The 11469-nt window shown below is 41.3% G+C and overlaps 1 protein-coding gene across 1 annotated transcript; it reads right to left on the minus strand.

Annotated features, from left to right (window-relative positions):
* Window positions 1–6364: 6364 nt before the first annotated feature.
* On the minus strand, window positions 6365–9875 carry LOC148142198 (putative G protein-coupled receptor 139). The gene is made up of 2 exons (XM_087977025.1): window positions 9806–9875; window positions 6365–7281 (listed from the first exon to the last, which is right to left on the minus strand). Exons 1-2 carry the CDS (start codon window positions 9873–9875, stop codon window positions 6365–6367), a joined length of 987 nt encoding a protein of 328 aa, XP_087833151.1.
* Window positions 9876–11469: the final 1594 nt, after the last annotated feature.

The raw sequence follows: 11469 nt of genomic DNA on the forward strand, positions 1-11469 counted from the left end.
TATCCCAGTTCACTATGTTTGTACATGTACAAGCCAGTTATACCGATGAAGCAACTTCCTACAGACAACGTTAAATTCGACATTTCCTGTTGCTTTGCTGGCAACAATCACCCAAACACAATTGGAAGATGCGAGAACAATGTCCTTTCCCGTTCCATGCGTCCGCTTTAGCAGTTTGTCCAAAACATGCACTTCAATGGCTTCTGCTAAATGATGGAACAGGTCCAGGGCAAGTTCACAATTTCGATCCAAAATGTGGATTCTTGACAGGAGACAGAGGATGGTGAGAGACGGCTGTTTTTTTGACTGGTGCACGGTCTGCAGTGGCGTGCCACAGTGGTCAGCGCTGCACTCATTATTGTTCCATAACTGTTTGTGATATCCATAAATTAAAGGTAAATGTATGGGAATGGGTCTGAGTGGGTTACTCCTTGGAGGGTCGGTGTGGAGTTGTTAGGCTGAAGGGCCTGTTTCCATTCAGTAGGAAATCTTTAAAAAAAATCTTCAAAAAATATTTTTGACAGTTTGCTGATCCTGGGGGAATGGATAGAAAGGGACGGGGAGGGACGAGGATGGGGTGTGGGGGCAGGGGAAGGGTCTATGGGTCAGGAAGGGGAGTAGTGAGATAAACAGTGGACAAGGGTTTTGTGGTGGGTTGGCCGGCAAAGAACGGCCACAGTTTCCAACCCACCCATCCCGCTCTATTCTCTGCCACTACTCCCTGCTCCACTCTCTCACATTAGCAACCAACGCAGGAATAACGATGTGCATGTTCCTGCTCCTTGGATGCTGCCTGACCTGCTGCGCTTTTCCAGCAACACATTTTCAGCTCTGATCTCCAGCATCTGCAGTCCTCACATACTCCTCAGTCAGCACAGCAATGATTTGACGCAATAACCTTTTTTCAGCTCCATTCACACCAAGAAAAACAAACAGTTAAGGGAGAAATAAAAAAAATACAAAACTGACCAGGTAACTTAAGCAGTTTCCATGATGAATTAAGCTTATGCCATTTGATTAAAATATGCCCCTCGTCTTGAAATCCCCAGCCGAGGGATAGGACACTTGCCATTCATCCTATCTATGCCCCTCAGGATTTTAGAAACCTCCATAAAGCCAACCTCAACCTCCTATGCTCCTGTGAAATTATTCCCCGCCAGTCCCGCGTCTAATTATATCCCAATCCTTCCATCTCAGCAACATCCTGGTACATTTTGTTTTGAACCCTCTCCATCTGAATCAAACATCCTGACACAAAATCCTCAGAGACTCTAGCCATACCACCATACATCAAAGACATCTCTGAGATGACTACCAGGCTACTCCAATCCCTTGCCATCATGGTAGCCCACAAACCTACCAACATATTAACACAACTACTGATGAACATAATGGACCCTAATGTACCAGATTACTAAAACCTTTATATGCCATTACTGGAAAGACGGCTCGGTTTGAATGGGGATATGGACAGCCGAAAGCATTTATAACCGCTAAAGTTGCCGTAGAACTAACAGGTCGCCAGCTCCTTGGATATCTGGCTTCGCCTCTGAATGACAAGTCGCGAATGGAGCTTGTAGCAAAGGCAAAAAGGTAAAGCAATACCTTTGGGCTTCAGGTCCAGAAAACTGTCTGAGGCAGCTACGCGTTACACAGTATTTGAAAATCAATGTCCGGCCTGCTATTGGGCTCACGTCGGGCAGACCGGTGTGCAGAAAATGCTCCTCAGACCTGAATGACCAATTCTGATGAGAGTGTTATCTGACATTGTGACTCACAAGGTCGGTACAGACTAACAAAGCTCCATTGTAAAATGGAAATGGGACATAACTGATGGAGACAAGAAAGGCACGGTGCCCCAATGGTTAGCACTGTTGTCTCCCAGCGCCAGGGACCCCGGTTCCTGCTAAACTGCCCATAGTGTTCAGGGATGAGTAGGTTAGGTGCATTAGTCAAGGGTAAAATGTAGATTCGTAGGGTAGGGGAATGGGTCTGTGTAGGTTAATCTGGAGGGTCAGTGTGGACTTGTTGGACTGAAGGGCCTGTTTCCACACTGTAGAGATTGTATAAAAAAAGGAAAAGAACAGATTGCCAAACTTCATGAATGAATAGCTGAATACCCATTAGGTGAATAAACCCAAGTTCCGACCTGGCCATGTCTGCAGCTCCCGTTCATTGCGGCGGGTGTTCCGGTCAAACAACTGCTCGAAGATCCGCGTCACTGGGCTCGGTTCTCTGATGGCTCTGTCCCTGGAAGGCTGGCCGATGTTATTGGCCACTGGCTGCATTGAATCCCGCTACACAGAGTATTATCTATTGTGAAGGAGGTGGGTTGGTGGGGGTGGGGGGAGGTGGTGGTGGGGGTGAGGGGAAGGGCGTCGAGCCGGTATGCCGAATGGGCAACTGTGGTCGGAGCACGAGACGAAGAGTCAGATTCTGCACATGTATACTGACTCGTGGGTGGATGCTGATCACCTTGGCTGTATGGATGCCGAACTGGCAGACACATAATTGGAAGATTGTTGGGAACAAAATAATGTAAACAAAGATGGGCGAAGGCGCTGCAATAAAAATTACTGTGTAGCATGTTAATGTCCATGTAAAGAATGGTTCGGAATCTGCTGATCATAACAATACTGGAGACGGAATAATAAAAGCCAGAAGAATTGAAGATACCAGCGAAGAGTATCAGGCTGGAAAATTGCCTCATGAAAGGTCAGGACATTTAGGGTGTCACGGCACTTTGCAATGGGCAAGAAATCTAGGTTTGCACTTACCCACGGCAGGTGTAAAATATCTGAACAAGAAAAACACGTATCACTGCCGAAAAAGCCAATCAAAGTTGGAGATCGACCTGCTCAAATCAGCAGATTGAATATATTGGCCCGTTACCATGACAACAACGATATCAGTATCTGTTAACCACAGAGGTTACTTACAACAGGCTCATGTTAGCTTTCCCGACAATCAAAGCAAATCACAGTAACACTGGAACAGTTGATATCCGAGTATGATGAACCATCAGAAATACACTCAGATAAAATGCCTCACACTTCACAGGTCAACAGGTGCCGCAATGGGAAATATTGGATGTTCCACATTCCTTATTACCCTCAACCTTGTAAAACGAATGGGTGGATTATTAAAACAACAAACATTGTGGGGGTGGATCAAAGTGCCAATACAGGCATCGTATAATCTAAATAATCGACCTCAGAAAGGAGGGACATCGATGAGAGCAATATTGAAAAGAGGTGGCCAGTTACATCCTCCTAGTAAACCTACAACATCTGACGACCTTTGTACAAGGGGAAAGGTGTGAGTGTACTTCCCAAAACACCCACTGAAGATTAGAGTGGTGCTGGAATCTAGTCTTGACTCTGATCTCCATCGTCTGCAGTCTTCACTTTCGCTCAATATGCACTCACTGAAGCTGCTACCTATCGACAGAAAAAGGGATACCTAATGGATATTGATAACAGAACAGGAAGTAGCAGAAAGTAGGAAAATTAACGAAAGGAGCATGTTTTGTCAAAGATACTAGCTTCCCTCCAGCATGGAAATAAGCCCTTCAACCCAACAAGTCCACAGCGAACCTCAGAAGAAAAACCCACCCTGACCCATTCCCCGACATTTACCCCTGACTAATGCACCTAATACCACGGGCAATTTAGTATGGCATAGGGGACTGGCAAAGAATACAGGAGAATATAGATAGACTGGAGAGTTGGGTGGAGAAGTGCCAGATGGTGTTCAAGTTAGGCAAATGTGTGGTGATGAATTTTGGGAAGTCTAATTCTAGAGTTATTCAGTAAAGGGAAGAACCTTGGGTAAAGTTGATGAGCAGAGAGATCTGAGAGTGCAGGTCCATTGTACCCTGAAGGTTGCTGCACAGGTGGATAGAGTGGTCAAGAAGGTATATGGTATGCTTGCCTTCATCGGACGCAGTATTGAGTGTAATGCTAACATTGAACCATACATTGGTTCGTCTGCATTTAGAATTCTGTGTACGGTTCTGGTCGCCACATTACAAAAAGGACGTGGACGCTTTGCAGAGGGTGCAGAGGTTTACGAGGATGTTGCTTGGTTTGGAAAATGCTAGCTATGAAGAGAGGTTTAGCAAGTTAGGATTGTTTTCATTAGAAAAAAGATGGGGGGGGGGATGATTGAGGTCTACAAAATCATGAAGAATATACACAGGGTGAATAGAGATAAGCTTTTTACGTGGGTGAAGGATTCAATAATGAGAGGTGAGAGGTGAAAAGTTTAAGGGGGATACGCGTGGCAAGTACTTTACACAGAGGTTGGTCAGTGCCTTTTGCAAGCGGAGGTCGGAGAGGCAGGCACGGTAGATTCATTTATGATGCACCTGGACAGATGCATGAGTAGGAGGGGAGCAGAGGGATACAGATGCTTTGGAATTGGGCGATAAGTTTAGAAAGTGGATTTGAATTGGTTCAGGCTTGGAGGGTGAAAAGGCCTGTTCCTAGGCTGTAAGTTTTCTTTGTTCTCTGTTCTTTGATGTTGATTTAACCTGAGGGTCACCAGGTTATTGTTTCAAACGAGTTGGTCAAACCATATATAAAAGCAAAATACAGCAAGTTCTAGAAAGCTGCATTCAAACGAAGAAATGTGCTGTTAAATTGGTCAGCATAGGCAAGTATAATGACAGGTTTGAACAAACGTTGAATTGAATATTTCTGGCCAGCGGTGCTAACTTATGAGCACATTTGTTTTCGAGGCAAGGTCCACAATAAGCTTCCCATCTGGAGGCCCGAGTTCCTAAAGTTTACGCAGTCGTCTCGCTACAGTCAGGTAAGTACAACACACAAAAAAGTAGCAATTAATTCTTTTATTTTACACAATTGAACACCATTCTACAATTCTCGAATTCCCTTTGGCTTGACGCGTCAAAAATTGTATTATTATCTCTTCTCTGTAAGATTTAACAAATCATTGGATTTCTATTCCACTGACATCAACACTGTATCACGGTCAACATGTGGAAACATTTGTCCATTGTTCCACGTCGTTGTCTTATTTTGCAATGACATCAAAGATAAGCTTACTGCCTCACATGTTCGTAAGTTGCCTGATTTTTTTTGTGCGTGGTGTCTATCATTGTTCCCATATTCAATGAGATCTCCTATGCTCTGCCAGGCTTTTCAGGCACTTTGGAAAAACCTGTTTGCACAATCTGCAAAAACCTGCATAAACCAGATTTGCGATTCTCAATCGGACGTTTCCAAACAAGCAGTTCTCTGCATAAGATCTTTCCAATAATACATCATGCGTGATGGTTGTTGCTTGTGGTTATTCTACTGTGTGCTCCAGAGAGGGCAGTTTCTATTCTCGATGTGAATACAGTGCGGTTATTGCCTGACTTTGAAAAACCCAAGGAAGTGGATAGATGTGTTGACACTGTGATTGTCAGCGTGTTGATTGGTTATCAGCGAGGTGTGACAGAGGGTACACGTTTTGATGGACTGTATTGGCCAATCTGTTCGGTGAACGAAGCTAAACCATCTCAAGGAATAGTTCAAGTTTAAAATTATGTTAAGTTGGGTTTGTAAGCGGCAGTTATGTGAAAAGATACGAGATGCTGTCTTGTTGCACTTTGTTCCATGATTATTTTACCCTGAGGGTGAGGAGTTCTGGAGATGCTTGAGTTGGTCAAGTCTCTGCTGGGTAGACAGTGCTGTGTTGCGTGCATTGAGCAGTTGAATAGAGGTCTAGTATCTGTATTTCCTTCATGGAATATCATCTTGATCTCAAAGCCAATCATTCTTCCTTTAAAATTAACATTAGAAATGATCGTCTGTTCCATGCACACAGTAATGCAACACACAGCACGTTTTCCATCGACTTTACCCAGCATGGCAAGTGCAATGTCCATCAAGAAGTATCAACTCCAATTTGTCATTGATTTAATGATGTCTCTTGGTGAATTTAACTTATGGATCCCGTGACATTGAGTGGAAAACAAAGTAAATGATTCCCTCCAGAGAGCCAACGTGATATTTCATGCTTGAACCGCTGAAGTAACTATTGATTTTGTGTGCATAACCATAAGCTTTCTTCGATCAGGGATTCAAATATCCACACAGGATATGAGAGATTCTACTGTTCTCTAGCCTCTTGTAAATGTAAAATATTGCGAAATATTCAATATAACTGGGAATTAACAGAATAACCTGCTGGACTGATGCACATGACTTTATGGTGTTCAGTCACTATATATTACACAAGTATTAGATCAAAGTATTAGACAAAATTTCAAAGATATTCAATGGAAAAGTTATTTGTCAAGAAAGCCAATAAAAGTGAAGGCTGCAATGTGAATGCGAGTTCATGTTGGCTTCCTTCATTTTGTATTTTTGAGCATTTTAGCAAAGAGTCTCAATGGATATTTCATAGCAGTCTTTCCCTCCTCTCTGATTTGACTCTGCGTCCCAGCATAAATAAATGGATTGATGCAAGAGCTCAACAGCTGAAGCATGTATCCGCTTTGTTGGACAATAAATATGACTCTGCTGATATCAGAACCAGATGAATAGGGAATATTTGCAATTCGGACGTAAATGATTGTAACGAAGTACAACAAATATAACAAGATGAAGCTTCCCGAGATGCCAAAGAGTAAAACTATGGACTTTTTGCGCTTCTCCATCTCTGGGTCACTCTGATTCTCTCCATTGCTCTGAGCCCGGAATCTCCTACGGGCTCGATTGCCTGCAAAAATATGCCTGACAGTCAAAACATTTAGCAATAAAATCAGAATGAAGGGAAGACAAGGAGTTAAAATGGAACGAATCCAGTCATATGCAGCCCATTCCATGGTCGTGTAATATTCTACTTTTAGACCACAGAACCGGGGTGTATTGTCAACTATGTATATAGGTTCATAAGCAAAGTACACAAAGATATTTTTTATAAAGAACAGTGCAGACACAATTCCTATCACCCAGGAAGCCACCCTCTTTGTGCAATATTTTAATTTCAGATTTTGGCAACATATGGCCACAAATCGATCAAAGGTGAAAGCCACTGTTAACCAGACAGAACTGTCAATGACTGCAAAATTTACTGAATTGCGAACACTGCAAACTGGTGTGATAGACAGGAAACTAAATCGGAAGTAAATCCCAGCAATCCGGTTTAATATTACAATCGTGATAATGACCAGCAGATCTGTTGCTGCCATCGAGACAAGATAATATGTGATACATCTCAAGAGACCACATCTTCTTCGAGACAAGATCACAATCACTGCCAGGTTTGCTGCGATGGAAAGAGACAGGGAAAACATAATTTGGTTGTAATTTTGACTTCAAAAAACAATAATCCATTTCCTGGATTTCTCATAAAATTTAAAATGTTTATCTTAAATCTATGTTGAAGGAATCCGTTACATTATGAGCAATTGTGCATTAGCCGCACCACAGCTCTCCGTGTTTATAATGAAATGTTTTGATCGAATTTTAAAAATCATAGGAATCCGAAGAAACGTCATAAAGGAGAAACTAAGGAAACAAACACAAGTCGGGACATACATTACTAAAGAAATATTGAAAATATAGGAAAAAAAACCCTAAAATTTAAAAGTCAGTATAAATCTTGAAATGAAGAATTATGAGGACTGCATTTCACAGACAGTAGACGTGTGTCATTTCAATTCACTATCCTGGAAACATTTTCATTCATCTTGTTCATAAATATCTCAAAATAAACATAAGTGAATCAGCATTCTTGTGACTTTGTGGAGGTTGTTTACATAGGATGTAATTGAAAATTTGATCTCTTCACTGGATTATGACTTGACAGCTTGAACCACAGGTTAAAATATATATCTTGGGTCATGTCGGTAACCATTATTTTACGTCGAGTGATTGGATGCACTGAAGAAGATGGAGTGTAAAAGATGTAGACGAGATTTGATTGATGTTTTCAAAATCAAGGATGGATTGGAGAGTGTACAGAGAGAAGCTATTCACTCTCATAAAGGGGAAAAATTGAGAGCACAAAAACCTAAAACGATGTGATAAACAAGTAAGGGTGAGGTGAGAAAAATCTTTTTGACACGGTGACTACCGAGGGTATGGAACAAGTTTCGAAGGCTGGTGCAATTTCAAGACAATATTCGATAAGTGTGCGGATGAAAATTGTGCGCAAGAATATAGAGGAAAAGGCAGATATTTGCGCTCGGTCGTGATGCTCCTTCGAACAGCCAATGGAGCGATTAAGAGTGTGACGTTACTGTGGCTACAAGCAGAGAATTTTGCCCTGGGTGATATTTGAAGAAACGTTTAAGACAGTCGTGGATAAAGAGTAGAGCTGGATAAAGTACAGCCGGTCAAACTGCATCAGACCAGGAGTGGATTCAACATTTCAGGTCAGCACATTTCATCAGAACCTGAACCGGCGACTCCTTTCCTCCTCTGTGCTTTTTCCGGCTACAATATTAATTTACTCTGACTCTCCAGCATCCGCAGTTCTCAGTATCTCCGAGTGGTACCAAGCAGTGCACCAGGACCAGTAAACGGCTCGTGTCGCCTTGTTTTCTTTTAAAGTTGCAACAACTGGAACAACCTGTCTGGGTGCGGCCAAACGCTCACGAAAGGAAGATTTTTTGTTTAGTTTGCCGCAGTTGCTCTAGGAGTCTTAAAAAGATGGAAGCTATTGTTTCCCTGTCTCAATTACAGCCTAAACCCGGGGGGTTCTCTGCCTGCTACAGGAATTGCGTGTGAGACAACGCAATCTGTTTTCTGATTACGCGTTTCTCCAAGCGATGTTATTATATTGGAACAGTTAATTAGTATTCGTAACTGTACCTATGACAGTACTTTTAAGTTAATCCAATTCCTGGCTTCTTACAATGTGTTTTAACTATAGTGAAAGGATAAAGTGTGTTTTTCTTTAAATCATATTGTTTGGCAAGATCAATTTCATCTGGAATGCAATACATTACATTTGCCTTTACAGTAATAAAAACGTTAAGGTCTGGATATTCCACATATTTGAGAGGAATTGGTTTGGTCTATAGCACAGTGGGGATTCTTTATGGGAACAAAAACTCTAATTCCAGATTGATATTAGGATTATTGGCCTCAAAGGAGGCACATGATAAAAGTGAGTGTCTTTCATTTCACATGTTCAATGCAATGTTTCAGCCACAGCATCAGTGGCAAGTTCATGATGAAATCTCAATTACACTGTGATAATGGGGCGAAAATATTATTTATGTTCAATTCAGCAACAGTTACGCCAATTAAAATTCCTGGTACTTCACTCAAAACCGTTTTATCAACAACGTAAATGCAGTTCTAATTACACTATGAATATAGTACATAAATTCAAACTCACTAACGGTAGTAATATACCATACCTACGTCTCCGTCATTAGATGCTGTTGGAAATCGGACAGTTTGATGCAGTTGAAGCAATGAGTGTTACCTGACACAAGAAGTCGTTCTAAATGTACAGATAAGGAATTGTGCAGGTAATATGAGGATATTGCGCAATGAAAGTGGTGAAATGCCAATAATGAAGAAGACAATTTCGTTTACATTAAGATCATAGATTATGTCAGTAACATCATTCATCTGATAAAATGTGGAATTAACACCGTTACTGTATAAAATGACGCAAAAGTAATGATAAATTACGTGAGTGAAACTAACTGAATTAAGTCGGATGACGACTTCTTATTGAACAAATTTGGAGACAAAAAAAACAACAGGTGAAATGTAATTCCAAGCATTTACTTGACGATTAACACAGTCAGATGCTAACGAGAATAATTTACCTGGAACTCCAATAGCGGCAAGGATCGGATAGTAAATGGCAAACACTGGACCTATCGATATCCCATGCATTTCAAACAACAAATTTGAGAGTTTTTTGCACTTCCTGGAAAAGTACTCACATTTGTACCTGATGTCAGTCCCCTGGGATAAAATAAAATGTCCAGGCATGAAGTTTATTCTGAGAAACAAAGTATTGCAGCTGATGCTCATTTGTTTTTATCTGTTGATGGAACGGTATTTTCTCAGGTATTGTGACACTGTCTAAAGCGAAAAAAGATATGTATCCACAATTATCCCAATAATATTTATTTTTAAGAAATAATGGAAGCCTGGACAGTACCACTTAGTACCCTGTAGGAAAGACCGCTCCTGACCAAGCATGATGAAGTTTTTTTTTCGAAGAAATGAGGACGTGTTTTCATTTTGATTTTCTGTGATTGCGTATGCTTACCAAAAAGTACTGTGATTCCAAATTGTCCAAGATACTTAGTCTCGTAAACATCATATGCATGCCTTAAGTGCGCACAGTCCAGTTCAGTACTGCACATTGGCGTACAGAGCCAGACGTCTTCATGTGTACCATACTGCAGTTTGACGTTCATGTTATGCTTATTTGTGACCTGCACATTTGCCCGAGAGTAGGTCCACTTCTCCATAGTTCATTCAGGCTGAACTTGTGAAAGTTAACGGAGGTGTATTCTGTGACAACATATCCTATTCAGCATTTTGCATGTTTACCGAAAATTGGTCTATTTCATCAGTTACATTCTGTGCTCAATGTCAGACTGGTTTGGTGCCATTCATACTGCAACAAATTTAATCATATATAATTCTTCGGCACTTGATCATCAGAATTGTTAAATTCAGTACAGTCACATGCATTTAAGTTTAATAATGCAGAGTCCGGATAGATCCAGGTCCGGTCCAGAAATTACATTTAGTGCACTGAAGATTATGTTCCATTTTTGGCAGACCGGTCGCTCAATGTAGTTGGACAGGTGCGCCAGTTCATATCAAAGGAGGACAAGACTAGTTCAGGAAATGCATATTCAGTTTTGACAAGTGCAGATCTGTGCACTTACATTGAATGTGAAGTTGTTACGTTCAACGGTTTCATTTCAATTTTGATCAGTCCCGGTTTTCACAGGCAGCACCGAAGATCAATTATTCGTATTTCCATTTTCGCCCTTTCAGACCTTCACATCGTTCATTTTAAATTTTAACATTGACTTTCAATGCATTAAACTTTTCCAGTTTCTGACTGTCAGCTGTCAATCATGATCACGGTGATGCAATCAACATGCACATCAACATTGAATGGACTCCGCTACATTGGCTTTTTTAAACTGCATATCCCAGTTCACTATTTTTGTACATGTACAAGCCAGTTATACCGATGAAGCAACCTCCTACAGACAACATTAAATTCGACATTTCCTGTTGCTTTGCTGGCAACAATCACCCAAACACAATTGGAAGATGCGAGAACAATGTCCTTTCCCGTTCCATGCGTCCGCTTTAGCTGTTTGTCCAAAACATGCACTTCAATGGCTTCTGCTAAATGATGGAACAGGTCCAGGGCAAGTTCACAACTTCGATCCAAAATGTGGCTTCTTGACAGGATGCAGAGGATGATGGGAGACGGCTGTTTTTTTTTACTGGT

Source organism: Chiloscyllium plagiosum, unplaced genomic scaffold, assembly GCF_037043375.1.
Source record: "Chiloscyllium plagiosum isolate Xiang-an unplaced genomic scaffold, Cpla_swu_hap1 HiC_scaffold_30, whole genome shotgun sequence".
Lineage (NCBI taxonomy): Eukaryota > Metazoa > Chordata > Chondrichthyes > Orectolobiformes > Hemiscylliidae > Chiloscyllium > Chiloscyllium plagiosum.

Bases quoted from the DNA above. Each gene is read 5' to 3' on its own strand.
- LOC148142198 (XM_087977025.1), bottom strand. From the start codon at position 9,875: ATGCATGGGATATCGATAGGTCCAGTGTTTGCCATTTACTATCCGATC. The intron at 7,282-9,805 runs GTAAATTATTCT...TTTCCATCGCAG, and splicing joins TGCCGCTATTGGAGTTCCAG to CAAACCTGGCAGTGATTGTG.